This window comes from Lytechinus variegatus, chromosome 15 (assembly GCF_018143015.1).
Source record: "Lytechinus variegatus isolate NC3 chromosome 15, Lvar_3.0, whole genome shotgun sequence".
In the NCBI taxonomy this organism is placed as follows: domain Eukaryota; kingdom Metazoa; phylum Echinodermata; class Echinoidea; order Temnopleuroida; family Toxopneustidae; genus Lytechinus; species Lytechinus variegatus.
Genome location: NC_054754.1, coordinates 7,509,600 through 7,526,295, shown reverse-complemented (window position 1 = coordinate 7,526,295; position 16,696 = coordinate 7,509,600). Strand labels below are relative to the sequence as shown.

At 37.2% G+C, this 16,696-nt stretch overlaps 1 protein-coding gene across 3 annotated transcripts; it reads left to right on the top strand.

Moving 5' to 3' along the window:
* The first annotated feature begins 719 nt into the window (after positions 1-719).
* On the top strand, positions 720-16,652 carry LOC121428828 (delta-aminolevulinic acid dehydratase-like). Of its 3 annotated transcripts, XR_005971840.1 has the most exons (11): positions 722-1,693; positions 4,193-4,386; positions 5,314-5,461; positions 7,102-7,237; positions 9,109-9,192; positions 9,735-9,823; positions 11,575-11,718; positions 12,447-12,533; positions 13,588-13,717; positions 15,963-16,084; positions 16,510-16,652. XR_005971840.1 is itself a non-coding variant. In XM_041625694.1 (10 exons), the coding sequence occupies exons 2-10, from the start codon at positions 4,256-4,258 to the stop codon at positions 16,022-16,024; spliced, it is 1,011 nt and encodes a 336-aa protein (XP_041481628.1). In that variant the 5' UTR covers positions 720-759; positions 4,193-4,255; the 3' UTR covers positions 16,025-16,346. The 3 variants fall into 3 exon arrangements, 2 of the variants coding, with proteins under 2 accessions (XP_041481628.1, XP_041481627.1); XM_041625694.1 differs by lacking the exon at positions 16,510-16,652 and having other exon boundaries at positions 720-759; positions 15,963-16,346; XM_041625693.1 differs by lacking the exon at positions 16,510-16,652 and having other exon boundaries at positions 15,963-16,346.
* Positions 16,653-16,696: the final 44 nt, after the last annotated feature.

The following is a 16,696-nucleotide window of genomic DNA, read 5'->3' as shown; positions in this document are numbered from 1 at the left end:
GACCCAACCAGAAATTGCGCAAACCGTAAGATAACTTCATATACTTTTGCCTAACCTTACTCTAATTCCATGCCCTAATGTAGGAACGCAAGAAACACATATAGCTGAGGTGGGGAAACAATGGAGAACTTCAATATTGTCATTTAAAGTCGCGCAGCGCGGAAGCAAAATTTTTAGAGCAAGAGTGAAGGAGTTTCTCTGTTGAAAAAAAAGAAAAAAAAAACACACAAAGCTACTTTTCTTCCCTTTCCTCCCTTCCCTTTTCCTTTTCTCCTCTCTTTTTTCCTTTTTTTTTTGGGGGGGGGGCGACCGCCCCCCCCCGCCCCCCCCCCTGGCTACGTGCCTGCCGTAGGTGTGTTACCATTACCCCCGTGGTTGTTGTGGGATGGGGCAATTGTGGGGCCTAACACTTGACCTCTTGTTTTGATAATTTTTTAGCTTAATTCATCCAAACCTAAAATATCAAGATATGGCATATATATTTCGATTTAATTGAGCAGGTATATAGGTTGATAAGTCAACTTTGGAGATAACAAATACAATTGTCCCCAGTCTCCCCTACAGAGTAATCCCGAGAGTAATTCAATACACGTTTCTCATTCGGGACAGGCAACGCCTACGGTGACGGCCTTGATTTGAATGGGATGATGGCACATATATCTTTGTCTTGCGCAAATAAAAAAAAATATTTCTCAAGCGGCGTTTCATAAACATCACGTACCGTAATGTTTCTTTACGCGAATACGGAAACAACTTGTGGTGAGTCCCAAAGATATCCTTTCGAATTCAGCCTTTGTAAAACCATTCAAAGTTCTACGTAGCTATAGACAAGTTAAGTTATAAGTGCTTGATAATGTGTGCATATTTGGATGATCATGCTTCGCATTTCGATGATGGGATTTTGAATGTGGTGAAGGTAGAAGTTGAATCTTCGGATGAGCTTGGGGTTGATGAGAGAGACGACCGCTCTGCCTCGACCGGCGGGGAAGGTTCCGCGGAGGAGGACTACGAAACCCGCTACCCGGAGGGCGACGTAACAGCTGGCGAACTTGGACTCGACGATAATCATGATCGCAGTGTTCCAACATGGATGCTTAAAAGAGTATTGAATGAAGACAAAAATGACATGGAGACTCGCATTTATAACAAGAAAGAACTTCAATGTATGGTAGAAAATGTCAATGACTCCCGTGTCTCGTTTGAACCATTCACCAATAAGAAAATCCCTGTTTTTGACAAGTTTGTCCAAATCTTTGTTGATGGTAAAAAACAGCAATATACAGCATGTGTTGAGTGCCGCACCCTCATTAAATATTTATCACGTGATGGCACTCGAGGCTTACACCAGCACAGTTGCCCTCACAACAGATCACACAGAACAAAGGCAAAAAAGGAGGATAATATTAATAAAGGTGTAATGTCGGAGCCGGAGGTTGTACATGAGGAGAATTCAACAAAAAGTGACAGTAGACCTATTTTTACTTCCAACTCAAACCACGACAGCCATGCTCCATGCGATGGTATTCGAACTAGATACTCTTCTAGTGCTTCCAACAACATTCCATTGATGGTGCCTTCAAACTCAAAGTCTGCAAAGACAAAGCGGGCCCCAATTGATGACGTGACTCAGAGCCTTGGACCAAGAGTGAAGAACAGGGTCCGATCAGCATCTCCTTCTCCCACAATGCCAATGGTGACTATGCTGATATAATCTACAATCTAATGCTTTATCAATAATATATTTTACCTGCTTCATCATGCATGTGAATGACTTGGAGTGGTATTCATCTTTCTTTCATGAGTGGCATGTCCCTTGCATGTATTGTTATAAAAAGATCAATTGTTCATTTGGTCAGAGTAGTGCAGTAGCCGATATGTCGAACCAAACAGAAGTTGGCCGAACTTGGTACTAACGAACCAGACCAAACTGAACCAAACACAAAGGTTTGGTTTGGTAGTTCAGAATAAAATACCAGGCACATTTACAAAGTGCCATTGGTCACAAATTAATTCGATTGGGACTTCATCATATAAATATGAAATATTAAAAAAAATTGGTTAGTGATTTAAGCACAATAATATCAGTAATATTGAAGGATGTGTAATAAATAATGGATACTCATCATCAGATAGTTTTGAAATTGACTGGAGTATCCTCAGTCACCATATCTCTTTATATTAGTTGTTGAAATTTTAGATGGTTTAGTTCAAGAAATCCAGATCATGGTTTAAAGATATATGATCATACAGTAATAGAAATAAGCCAATGTGCAGACAACTTTAAAACCATTTATCTTGAACCCAACAAACAGAACTTAAGGGATAGTCTGGGCTAAAAATTGTAAAAATGTTTATATACAAAAAAAAATATATAGTAAAATTCACAGAGCAAAATGCTGAAAATTTCATCAAAATCAGATAACAAAGTTATTGAATTTTAAAGTTTATCAATATTTTGTGAAAATAGTTATATGCACATCGTCATGAATATTCATTAGGTGGTCTAATGGTGTGGTATCCCCACTTTCCTTTTTCTTATGTTATTGCATGAAATCATAATTGTTTCATTTTTTTCATGCATTCATGTATGATGTGTCTCCATTATAAATGATGAAATAAGTTGCAGCAATATATAACAAATGCACATAATCAGTTGTCAATCCAATTGTTTTATATGTAGTTCTTGGTAGAAAATTTTTGAATAAACCTAATTTCATATAACAAAATACAAAAGAACAAGTGGGGATATGACATCATCAGTCCACCTAATGAATATTCATGAAGACATGCCTAGAACTGTTTCACTGGAATAATGCAAAACTTTAAAATTTTATAAATTTGTTATCCGATTTTGATCAAATTTTCAGCATTTTTCTCTAAATTTTTCCTGTGTTTTGAGATAATTATCTTCAGCCTGGAGAAAAAAATGCATGTGTCTGGATCAAAAGCCAATGTTATCAAACATGGGGATTGTACGATGCATTTATGCCAAGACATCTCTTTACAATGGCCCATAATTTTTTTTTTCATATTTAGGCATAAAAATCCCATTGTGGGATACTATACATGTACACTGTAGGCCTACATTTAAAGAACTACTGTTAGGTAATTTACTTTGGAACATTGGAAAGAGAACATTTTTATTTGGTGAATACATACAGTGTATGCAGCAAATATTTCATCTTATCATTATGTAAACATAGCAAACCATTTTCTTCTTTTCAAGATGTTTGTATATAATTTATTAGGCCTACAGAACTTTAGAAAACGCTATTAAACTATATATATATATATCTGTATTGTTAAAATTGAATTGATCTAGTTTCCATAGGAAAAGTGGAATATTATTATTACTATGAAAGAGTAAAATCTAATTATCTAAATTTTTGTTTGATTTACATCTGTGGCATATTACCTCAACCAGTCATGATGTTAAAATCATGTACATGTATATATTTTTGAGATTATCTTTTGTTAAAATGTGAATTGCAAATAAAACTCATTAAAAAAATACCATATGGCCCATGCAGTCTTGGTTGACGTAGATACTGGATTTGTTAATAAATAATTTCAATTTGCTTTCCTTTGAGTCTAGTAGGTGACAGTATTATCACCTTAGGGAGGGGGTAAATTCATTAACCATGAGGTTAGTAATAAAAATGAATAAAGTATTAACATTTACTATCATATTACTTGCATTAAACCTTTACATTACCAGGTGCTGAGTATGTCACAGTCACATAACAATCCTTTTTTTGAACCCTCATGTTGATGTCTTTTAGAAGGGATGTTCAACTTGATGCCAGGTTGATTTTAATTTACACAGAAAAATTACTCAGCGAAATATTGATGAAGCATTATTTTAAAATTTCAACAAAGAGCAACCTTTTAAAAAAGTTTTGATTAGTGACATCTCTTGTGAAATCTGACAAGCAGCTATCCATCGTTAAACTAGTCTAGATTCTAGACTCTTTTATATTCACTGAAAACAGCTGCTAAACTCACTGTACGCGTAAGTCGAGTGATGGGGCGGTCCCGAGAACCTGTCCGCCCGGGCTTAAAGTGAGGTTGCATGTAGCAGCTATTTTGGGGGAATATAAAAACTTCATAAAAGAGTCCAGAATCTAGACGATTCAAACCTGACTGAAACCATGGTCTAAGTTTTGAATTTATTTGTTTTTATGTTTTTTAGGCCAAGAAAAAGAGGCGATTTAAGACTTCTGCAAACAATTATTTCTTCGGCTTTGAAGAAGGGATGAGTTCTCCAGTTATACCACCTCCGAAGCATGTCCTACATAGCACCTTCCATCATGAAGTATTACGATCATGGCAGAATATTGATACTACCATTACACCAGATAATCTAGTATACCCTCTCTTTATCATGTAAGTATAATATATATCCTACATAAATTAAATCATGTATGCTGATTGGTTTAAATAGCATCATGTGACCAAAAATATTCTCACTATTTTTTTATGTTGAAAATGAAAAGCCCACTGAAAAAAATTGCTTCTGTGACGTCAGTGATGGAATAGTGTGTATTCCATCATTGACATCACAGATCATGATGACCCAAGCACTAATACACATTCTGCGCGCTGAGCGTGTGGCTTCAGGAAAAGTAGGTCAGGTCAGATTAAAGAAGGATAAACTCTGAGTTCAAGAACTAGGTTATCAAGATCTATTGCTGTAAAGTAGGATATAAAACAAATATACCACGCCTTTATTTCAAAAGTATAGAGGGAATTATTCATTCTCTGTAGTACTGGCAAAATCACTATTTTTTCCAGTCCAACCTCGGATGAATAATTCCCGCTATACTTATTCAAAGCCTGGTATATTTGTATAATGGCCTTATTATTGCTTACTTATCTCAAATACAAATATTAAATGTCGTTAAGACTTAATTACTTTTGATGAAGTTTCTTATTACATGTCAGCATTTTCAATATTCTTGTAGATTTTAATATCCAATGCTTTTTATTGATAAATTTTGATTTATGAATAAGAGTGTTGTGGCTTTAATACACAGTATTTTAATGAAACATTCACAGGTATGAAAAGTGCATGTAAATCTACTACATTCTTTCTGATATTTCAACATTTTAGTAATTCAGCACGTGATAACACTTTTTTGCTACAATTTGTTTTTATCCATTGAACACCACATGCTTGCACATGCAAGTACAGGTTGATTTCTCACATGCTCAGTGTCAAACACAGAGTTAATTGTTTGATTTTATCTCTCTTTCACTCTCTTTCCCTTTCTCTCTTTCTCCCTCTTTCACACACACTAATTTATTTTATAGAGATAACCCAGATCAAGTAGAGCCTGTTTCTAGTCTCCCGGGAGTAAGCAGATATGGTGTGAATACCTTACAGGCAGCGCTTACTCCACTAGTAGCAAATGGACTCAAATCAGTTTTGCTTTTCGGCGTGCCAACCGGATTGCCCAAGGTAGAATCAAAACTCATCCTAATTTGTGCCCATCCTTGCCACTTCTATATCATCTCTGTGATAATTTTCTTTTTCTCTTGACTGAATGAAAGTATTCAACTGCAACTACTTAAATTACACGTTTGATATATGTATTTTCTCAGATTAAAAAGTGATATGTACGAGTATGACAACGATAGGCCTATGTATTAAAGAAAATGGAAACCTCAAGAAAGTGTAAGTTAAAAAAATGGGACTACATGTAGTAAATCCAAGTAAATAGCAATATGATATATATATAACAGCAATTTTATATTCTCAATAAAGAGCATCTGTTCCATCCTAGTTTCTGTACATGTCCTTTTCTCTCTCTTTCGCCCCTGGTGAATTTGCGAGCCTGGAGAGTGAAAGATAGGAATAAAATTGGGAGCTACCAAGATTATAAAACTTTGAATGTATACTCTCTCTTATCTCTTACCTCTCCTAACTTGTGTAGCATGTGGGTTTGTAAAATTCAAGAATTTTGGTGATAAAAACTTTTGAGAACATGGCATCCAAATCATGGAGTCAAAGATATTGGATTATGAGACAAGTTTGGAGTAACCTCATGGGCAAGTTGTACAATTGACCTTCCCTTTCATCCATTAGGATCTAGGAAAATTTCAAAGCAAGGTAGTATGTAAGCTAGCCTGACATTGCATGAAACAAGAATCAATGAACACTTTATGAAGGTTTTTGTTGTAGATCTACTTTGAAATGCATTTGCATGTTGATATTACAGTGTGCTTGGCCAGCTGTTGATAACGGCTGTTACTGAACACATTTTTGCCTTCCAGTGGATCTAATGAAAACACATTTGAAAGGAATACATGAATAATCAAGACATCAGACTTGGTGTTTGCCTCATTGTATATTAAACCACCATGCCATCAGAGTTCAAATGACCTGATCATGCGAAGAATGGAATTACGGACTGGCTTATTACAGATTATTATTTTTATAATGTGGGAGAGATTTGATTTAAATAAAGCCTGTACCTCACAAAACATATACTTACGTCTCACTCTCAACTTTCATTTTCATCTCCTCAATCACTCCACCATTCTGGAGTCATTTGTCAGTACTAAGTAAATATGTTGACATATTAGTAATTAAAACATGTGCAGTGTCTGAGAACTAAGATATGTGAGGCTGTGAGCTTGTTTATGCAGATGCTACCGTGTACACGGTGATGGAATTTAGTACACGTGCACTGACTTGACCGTGCGTGTACACGTGTACCCGAAACGGGCCTAGTAAGTACTAACTTTTATGGATTTTGGCCAGTATTCTGAAGTCGGTTTTAACTTAAACTCAGATTTAAAGTTGTAGTTTAAGTATCGGAAGCCAAGTATCCAATTTTTTTATTAAGTTGTATGTTTCTTACGTTTACTGTGCTCTTTCCTGATTCATCGATGGTGAAGACAACAATCTTTTTATACTTCCCAGACAATTATTAATGATTTGAGAGTCAAATGAGCTGAAGTATGATATCCCTACTGTTAGTGATTTATGTAGCAATTGGCTCTCCATACTTAAACCAAAACTATAAACCTGAGTTTAAGTTAAACCCGATTTCAGAATACGGGCCTATATGTTTTTCGTTTTATATTTTGATTTAGGATCCAAGAGGGTCAAGTGCAGACAGTGAAGACACTCCGGTTGTTCAAGCCATTCAAATGATATCGGAGAAATTCCCTCAACTTTTAATCTGCTGTGATGTGTGTTTATGTGCCTATACCAGCCATGGTCACTGTGGTGAGTTATCCAATAATCTCTCCTGCACTTTGATCTACCTTTACATGTACAGTCCGACCTCTCCGCAAAGTTATCCGGATACACTGGGACCAGCACCAATCCGGATAAGGGATTTATCCGGATCTGGGAGACCCAATATAAAATACACGCAGCTGCTGCCCGCGCTTCCCTAAAGTAACGGCAGTAGCAACCGGTAAATATTATCTATTGTAGGGGGCACACAGACAGTATTCACTGCAGTTTTAGTGGAAATTATAAGTGGTATTTTTACGGAAATGAAATCGATCGATGGCCAAAACTGTTGGATAATTTACCTGCTAAAATGATTGAGCTATACATCGATCATACCTCAAAAGAAGGAGAATGACTCGATGAACCCGAGTCTTACAGTTAGATCATCGCAGCGCGTATCGCAGCTTCGCAATGTCAGCCATTGTTATACAGACCGTAGGCTCAAACATGATAGATGGTGCTGTCCGTATTGGGGCCTATAGCGATAGCTAGCGAAACTAGACATGCATTGTTTTTCCCGGAAACAAAAAGAAAACGTGATGAAATGTTTGCGCTGCGCCCTGATTTACTAGAAAATTATCCCGCTTAAGTTCTTTCGGTGATTTGGGTGAGATATTTTCATGAAAAATAATGTTGTAGGTAGACTACATTGGAAAATATACGTAATCAAAGTGAGTTTGCATAAAGGATGGAGTTTAGATTGAAATCTCATTTCCTCACATCCTTGATTAAATTTGAAAAAAAAAATCTCGGCAAGTGTCATCCAGATAAGGGGAGGCCGGATACAAAATGGATACAAAATCGAAGATGTATTTTCGTTGCCATGAAGGCTGAGTTGCCATTAAATTAACAAACACCATAAATTGTGCATAATAACAATATAGGATTTGTTTAGCGCACATATCCACCTTGCTAAGTGCGCACAGCTTTTTGAGGAATTACTTCTTGCCGGTACCCATTTATGCATGAATGAGGATGGTATTTTTTTCAATCACAATAGCAATTTCAATTTGAAATACCAATTTGCAATAACCATTTCACTTGACAATACTAATTCTATTAACAAGAATTTCATTTCGCAATAACAATTCCAATTCCAATGAAGTGCTTAGAAGATCAGCCTTAGTTGCAATATTCTGCATCAAATTTTGTTGAGGCCAGGGAATTAGACAGGGATATGTTGTGTTACGATACTGTAACGAGTAACAATGAAAATTTAGTTTTAAAATATGACTTTCTTTTTCTTTTAGGAGATTCTAAGCTTTACATTGGTAGGTCATTAGTCTATTGTATTTATGATTAAGTTATAATAAATAATCGCTTAATCTTGGTTTTGTTTTTTCTGGGACGCACTGTATATAAATTTACACTATTCTGGAAGCGTCTAGTATTGTCTTTAAAATGAACATTATCCTTCTTTCTAGAATAGTCCACTTCTAGAAGACTTTAGAAATTAGCAATGTAAACAACATAGCTTCAGTAATCCTATTGTCCTTTTTACTGCCACTTGTCTATTGTCTACATTCCATAGATAACAAAGATTATTCAGCCTATTAAATAGCCATGCCTAACAAAGCTTTACAGAGACATTCTGGAATATTCTTAATCATTATATGCTATGAATATCCTTTAAGAGAAAATAACTAAATAAATGAATGTAATTGCTCTTACAATTCTACTTATATATGATAGTTGTTTCTCCGTAACTCTTCAATAAACACATTGAATCATAATGGCTGGAAGTTTGCATTATCATGTGACCTCCGTACACACTCAAATATTGGCTACATCCTTTAAATTGTGGTCATAGAAAATATTGTGATACATTGTTAATTTTTCAAGACACTCTGTTATTTCAGGTATACTTAATGAGGATGGTACGTTAGACAATACTGCAAGCATTCAGAGGTTGGCTGAGGTTTCTCTGACATACGCTCAGGCTGGTAAGTTCTCCCCCTCTGTTAAATGTATTCATTGCATCATGAGAGAACAACATTCCCCTCTTTTTTTTATGAGGGTTTCAAGAAAGAACTTGTTGGATGATTTGTGTTACAGTTAGCACAGTCATACACCTTTGCTCACAGCCAATGAAAATCAAGTAAAGTTGTCAGATCTGAAGACCTGCCAGTTGATGAATGACACATTTTCTTCTGATTTATAAGCATCTTTCCATGATTGCACTCTGAAAATCATATACTGAATCAAAGAGAAAATTTTGGATTGTAATTTGCATAACCAACCATGCATTACTTCCTTCAGCGGCCAAACATTGAAGTGCAGTGCAGCAGGTTGATATTGATGTAAAGAAGAAGACTTTGTATTGTGTCATGTGATTTGTCTTTTTTGGGTGTTGGACACAAAAAGAGAAGATATATAGAAATGATTATCAATGTAATTGCTTTGGTGCCTTTGATATATTTCATGCATTTTGTGATTACTTTATTGATCTTCTAATCATCTATGGATTGAATTTGCTTTGTCGCAGGTTGTCATGTTATAGCGCCCTCAGATATGATGGATGGTAGGATAGGTGCCATCAAGAATATACTCATGATCAATGGCTTGGGTAACAAAGTAAGTTTCCCCGAGTCCCTACCCCCTTCTTTCATCTGTCATTCTGTTTGCATCTTTGCCCTTCTTATCTCTCTCTTGCTCTCTCCCTTTCCCATTCCTACTTTTCATACCTGTCTCTCTCCCAACTCCCCCTTTAAGAGCTCTCTCTCTTCCTCTCTGTTTTTCTCCACCTATCTCTTCACCTTGTTTCCTCACACTCTGTCCATCCTTCTTCATCCCCTCCCCTCCCCTCGCTCTCACTCATAGTGAGCGAATGTGCAAAATTTGATTTATTCAATACATTTATTAACTTGTACAGATGCTAAATAAAAACAAAACTATAAATTATGTAATAGTTGGAGAAAATAAACTGGAGCAAGGAAATAATGCAGGGGTGCCACGTTTTCAACTTTAGTCAGAATTCTTGCTTGTGGTGTCCATCTTTCTTACTTCCTATTTTACTTCTATTCTGCATTTAAGAAAAAGTCAGAATTGTCCATCTCTTTTTCTCTCACTCTCTTGATTTCTTTCTAGCTAAGCATCGAATCTTCTCACAGTTCATGTGTCCTGCATGCATTTGATATGCACATGCAGTACATCCAGTATTTAGGTGTACACTTGCCGCCTGCTCTTTTCAAAGTCACATGCGCACACCCTTCAAAAGTCTGTAGATGTGAGCGGCCATCGGCTACTATGCCCATCCGGGGAATTGGCATAGGCTGTACTCGGCATCCCTTTAGCAAGCTGGTGCTGGCTGCGGCTACTCTACTGTGCGTATATGCTGCATGCTTGATCAACACGAGCGATCCTCAACAGCTAGCTCACAACAGCAATGTGACCCGGGGGGTGTTTCACAAAGATTTAAGTATGACTTAGGTTGCACTTAAATGTCAACGCGTACATGATATGCAACGCGCAATCTTATTGATCAATATGCAGTAGTGCATGTCCTCTTGGCATGATCTGACCAATGCTGTCATGCCTTTTATACTGCGCGCAACTGGACATTTATGTGCACTCTCAGTCATACTTAAATCTTTGTGAAACACTTTTTTTTGTGAGACCAGGGAAAGAATAAAATACCATCAAAAGGCCAAGGAGTTGATCAAACTTCCTTCATCATCATAGATTCTTGAGATTTCAGATAAACGTTTAGTCAGAAAGTGAGCCTGTGATCTACATACAATGCTCTGCAAAGATACGTTACAAGTTAGAATGGTATGGTGAAATGTTAAATTTTACATATTTATATAGCGCATTTTAATCAAGATACAAAGCAATTTTGTTTGTTAGTTTTTTTCTCGATAATTGTTAAATGCATTCAATTTCATGAAATATATTTAAATGGATAATTCATTATTAAAATATTTATAAATTTGGTCAGAATTTTAGGGAAGATTATTCAGATAATAGGCTTAGATGGCACGAGAGAGCCACTAGAAAACCAGTGCTGGGGCCCGACTGGTTGGGACTTTGCTCTTTGCGCTCGTGATTATTTTTTGTATCCAAAAAAAATATCCAGACCCTCAATAAATTTCACACTTTAGAGGAGACCCAGTGGCATCTCTGGCTAACTTCAACATGAACCACCACCAGCTGTCATAATGTGTGCCCTACGTCCTACATGTTTACAATTTCAAACCCATGGATTTTGGTACTTTGGTCTATCATTGTTATGGTATTTTCTCTGAATACCAAATGAGATGATTGTTTTCATCGTGTGAAATTGCCCTTTGTTTCTAGATGGTTGATTTACCGTTATTGATTTACAGGTATCGGTGATGAGCTACAGTGCAAAGTTTGCATCTTGTTTCTATGGTCCGTTCCGTGATGCGGCCAAGTCAGCACCAAGCTCAGGGGACAGAAGATGTTACCAGCTTCCCCCAGGCGCCAGGGGACTTGCTATGAGAGCTGTGGTAAGTCCAACATAAATACTATCAGCCGCCTACCCCTTCCTGTCCCCTCCGAGGGCCACCAGGGCCAGCTAGCACAAAGATGATAGCGCTCAGTCGCTAAATTGAAAGAACAATTCTGATTGGTTCATAGTCGGTCTATTGAGCAAAATGCGTATGCAACAACAATCTTGAGAGGATGTTTTATTTAGCGATGAACCGCTGTCCTTTGTGTTATGGTCTTCAAAGGGCTTGCATTTAGAGCTGTGGTAAGTCCAAGATAAACTCTAATATATATCATTTAGTGATATCAATGATCCTTTCATACAGAGGTTCCATTGCATCCATTATAGTAGTGAATTTGTCTGGGATCAGGATAAATTCCTAGCAGTTTCAGGCCCAAGGGCAGTTCCCAAAGCAATACTGTGTCTTCATCCCCAGCAAAAAATAAATACATTTAGATCTTGGCCACTTATGATATTCATTACTTTTATGTCAAATTATTCCCACTACACTTACAGAATACAGGAGAAGAAGTAGATTGCTTTGCATTTATCCTACTCTTAGAAAATGGAAGCTATATTTTAGATGTCATCATTGTCTCTTTTGCACCTAAACTCTCTGTGATTCAATCGATATATCATATCAATGACATTAAGAAATAAAAGCCTACCATTTGATATCACCTCAAATCAATCTATCTTCACAGAGCATCAAGAAGATTGTTTTTCCCTTTTTTCTTTCATTGTCAGGATCGTGATGTAGCAGAAGGAGCTGATTATTTGATGGTGAAACCGGGCATGCCTTATCTTGATATTGTAAGGGATACAAAGGAAAAGGTTAGTTGGGAATGTGAACATTTCTTCCACGGTTTTCCTTTTTTTTGCATCATATACTTGAAATTAAAGAAAGATTAGCTTAACCCCTGAACCCGAAAGCCCGTAAAACTGGCTTCATTATGAACGCACATATACCCTGAAAGCCGGAATACTGGCTTTGAATCATGTGATTCGTAAAGCAAGGGCTTATAGATATCAGGTGGCCTTTTCAAAATGACGTCATTATAGAGATATTCAGTCGATAACTTCAGTTAGTGATTTTGTCAATGGTTGGCTTTAATTTGTAATGCTTTAGCATAAAAAATTACCAAAATGTACTACCCTACCAAGGAGACTTGTGTGATAATACACGGGGGAGTTGTATTCTGACTATGCGCAAGCTATTGATGAATTTTACTTCCAAAAAACAAGTGGTTTTGAGATAATCGTCAGTACGGGAAGGTACACAACATCAACCGGGCCAGGCCAGTTACCAACAAAGAAAGGTGCTGCTGCCATGGCCAGGCTTTCATGTGTGCGGAGATCGCGTTCATCAAATAATGGTGACCATTATCACGGATGATGACACCCAGATAAGATAAAGAAGAATTTTGAGCATTCCCGGTATAATTTCATTAATAAAAGATTAGAATTTCAATGTGTAATGAATGTGCAATATTGTGTCATATATTTTTTTTCCATTCAACTCTATGTTTAACTGCATATATGTAATTTTAATTTGTATTTTCATAATTGTTAATCTTAATAATTGTGATTATTTTTATATATTGGCAATGTGTAAACATGTAAAATTTAGTCTGACTGACAATCATGTTTTTTGTTATAAACCGGAATTGAATTGAATGTTTATCATATGAGAATCCCAGATGAAAAGAATACCATGTTTTCGACTCTCAGACAAAATGTATTAGCATTAGTTGTGTTGCTGTCAAGGCGTTTTTGTCAGAAGATGGAAATGGGGAAAACTTTGGGTTTCTTACAACATTGGATGGAGTCGAGTGTTCCAGGATCTGTGACTCGGGCCTACTTCAATATTGTTCATTATACATTTCAGCATCCGCATCTGAAGCTTGCCATATACCATGTATCGGGAGAGTATGCCATGCTGTACCATGGGGCTCTACAGGGAGCTTTTGATCTATCAAAGGCCGTCATGGAGGCTGTCAGGGGGATGAGAAGAGCGGGTAAGTAAATCTAATAGCTTTTCTGTAGGATGTTATTTAAGGAATATGTCTTGATTGTACCACTGGGATAACCAGGTAGCCTTTGACCCATCAAAGGCAGTCATGAAGGCTGTCAAGGGTATGAGAAGAGAAGGTAAGTAAGTCTAATGGCTATTCTGTAGGATTTTATTAGGGGAGTATGCCATGCTTGTACCACGGGGCTAACCAGGGAGCCTTTGACCTATCGAAGGCCGTCATGAAGGCTGTCAAGGGTATGAGAAGAGAAGTTAAGTAAGTCTAATGGCTATTCTGTAGGATTTTATTAGGGGAGTATGCCATGCTTGTACCACAGGCTAACCAGGGAGCCTCTGATCCATCAAAGGCAGTCATGAAGGCCTTCAAGGGTATGAGAAGAGAAGGTAAGTAAGTCTAATGGCTATTCTGTAGGATGTTATTAGGGGAGTATGCCATGCTTGTACCACGGGGCTAACCAGGGAGCCTTTGACCCATCAAAGGCAGTCATGAAGGCCGTCAAGGGTATGAGAAGAGAAGGTAAGTAAGTCTAATGGCTATTCTGTAGGATGTTATTAGGGGAGTATGCCATGCTTGTACCACGGGGCTAACCAGGGAGCCTCTGATCCATCAAAGGCTGTAATGAAGGCTGTCAAGGGTATGAGAAGAGTGGGTAAGCTTGACCAAATCTATTGGCTAGTCTCAAGTACATGTAGATAGACCAAATTGGTCTAGCCCATGTGGTGTAAGAGTATCTGATAAGATAATTGAAAGCTTTTAGACAAAGTGAATATAAAGATAAATGCCAGTTGTTACTATTTCAAACTGAGTTCATACAGAATCAATGACCTGCCAAGTGTCTGTTTGTTTGAATAAAACATATGGACCAGAAATTATGTACTTGGTGATAATTAGCTAAATAATCTTACTGCAGTACTTATACACAGTCCCACATATGCTGGTGGTTACAGTGTGATTGTTTTTGTCTCACCTGCGAAGCAAAGTGAGACTATAGGCGCCGCTTTTCCGACGGCGGCGGCGGCGTCAACATCAAATCTTAACCTGAGGTTAAGTTTTTGAAATGACGTCATAACTTAGAAAGTATATGGACCTAGTTAATAAAACTTGGCCATAAGGTTAATCAATTATTACTGAACATCCTATTAGAGTTTCATGTCACATGACCAAGGTCAAAGGTCATTTAGGGTCAATGAACTTAGACCATGTTGGAGGAATCAACATCGAAATCTTAACCTGAGGTTAAGTTTTTGAAATGTCATCATAACTTAGAAAATATATGGACCTAGTTCATGAAACTTGGACATAAGGTTAATCAAGTATCACTGAACATCCTGCACGAGTTTCACGTCACATGACCAAGGTCAAAGGTCATTTAGGGTCAATGAACTTTGGCCGAATTGGGGATATCTGTTGAATTCCCATCATAACTTTGAAAGTTCATGGATCTGATTCATGAAACTTGGACATAATAGTAATCAAGCATCATTGAAAATTTTGTGCAAGTTTCAGGTCTCATGATTAAGGTCAAAGGTCATTTAGGGTCAATGATCTTTGGCCGAATCGGGGGTATCTGTTGAATTACCATCATAGCTTTGAAAGTTTATTGGTCTAGTTCATTAAACTTGGACATTAGAGTAATCAAGTATCACTGAACATCCTGTGCGCATTTCAGGTCACATGACCAAGGTCAAAGGTCAATGAACTTTGGCCGAATTGGGTGTATCTGTTGAATTACCATCATAACTTTGAAAGTTTATGGATCTGATTCATGAAACTTGTACATAAGAGTAATCAAGTATCACTGAACATCCTGTTCGAGTTTCAGGTCACATGATCAAGGTCAAAGGTCATGTAAGGTCAATGAACTTTTGCCATGTTGGGGTTTTTTGTTGAATAACCATCATATCTCTGTAAGTTTATTGGTCTAGTTCATAAAAAGTGGACATAAGAGTAACCATGTATCACTGAACATCTTGTGCGAGTTAGAGTAGTATTCAAAGTCAGCACTGCTGCTATATTGAACCGCGTGATGCAGGTGAGACGGCCAGAGGCATTCCACTTGTTTCTACTTGGATTCCATTATATCACACAGTTCAGTTTATGCAACTGCACTAGATAAAGTGACAATTAGTCTTAGTTTTACAGGCTTTCTTGTGAAATCAGTATTTACGTCATCTACTACTAACTTTAAACCTGAATAACACTAGCTGTATCAATTGATCTCCCCCTGCAGGAGCAGATATCATTATTACCTACTATGTGCCTAACATTCTGGATTGGATCAAGAACGTCTAGGAGGGACCGGTGTGACATATCAATCAGCTCTTACAAATAGAGATAATCTTTTATATAAAGGTATATTTGTTGGTACTTAAAAATGATCTTGAACATATTGTCTCCTGCTAATGGGCAGTTCCTGTACAAAGTCTATGGGAATGGCAGTTTTTTGGTAGTCGATGGATTATGGTACTCACAGTTTGCAGTCCTACTTGTACTTATCAAACTTGTGACAGATAAATTATTTTGAGTACCATATAAAGAGCAGAGAAATATGATAGGTTATTTGTTGTGATCAATGAATGTTATTTCATTTAATTCAAACCTGATCACGATTTAATGTCAGTAAAATCCATGTTTTTCATAGACCCCAACTGAAGTTATCTTGGACATGTGGCTCATGGGCTGTGCCTTTTTAGCTTCTGCATGTGGTGAATGACTCTCCAAACTACATTAATATTATTTGATCATCTTTCATTGTTTTTGTCTCGCCTGCATAGCAGAGCGAGACTATAGGCGCTGCTTTTCCGACGGTGGCGGCGGCGACAGCTGTGGCATCTTAATCAAGGTTAAGTTTCAGGTCACATGACCAAGGTCAATGGACTTAGACCATGTTGGGGGAATCAATATTGAAACCAAGGTTAAGTTTTTGAAATGTCATCATAACTTAGAAAGTATTGGACCTAGTTC

Excerpts from the sequence above, each read along its gene's own strand:
- LOC121428828 (XM_041625693.1), top strand. The coding sequence starts at position 854 with ATGTGTGCATATTTGGATGATCATGCTTCGCATTTCGATGATGGGATT. Across the intron at positions 7,238-9,108 it reads TACCAGCCATGGTCACTGTG|GTATACTTAATGAGGATGGT; the intron begins GTGAGTTATCCA and ends CTGTTATTTCAG. Across the intron at positions 9,824-11,574 it reads TCAATGGCTTGGGTAACAAA|GTATCGGTGATGAGCTACAG; the intron begins GTAAGTTTCCCC and ends ATTGATTTACAG.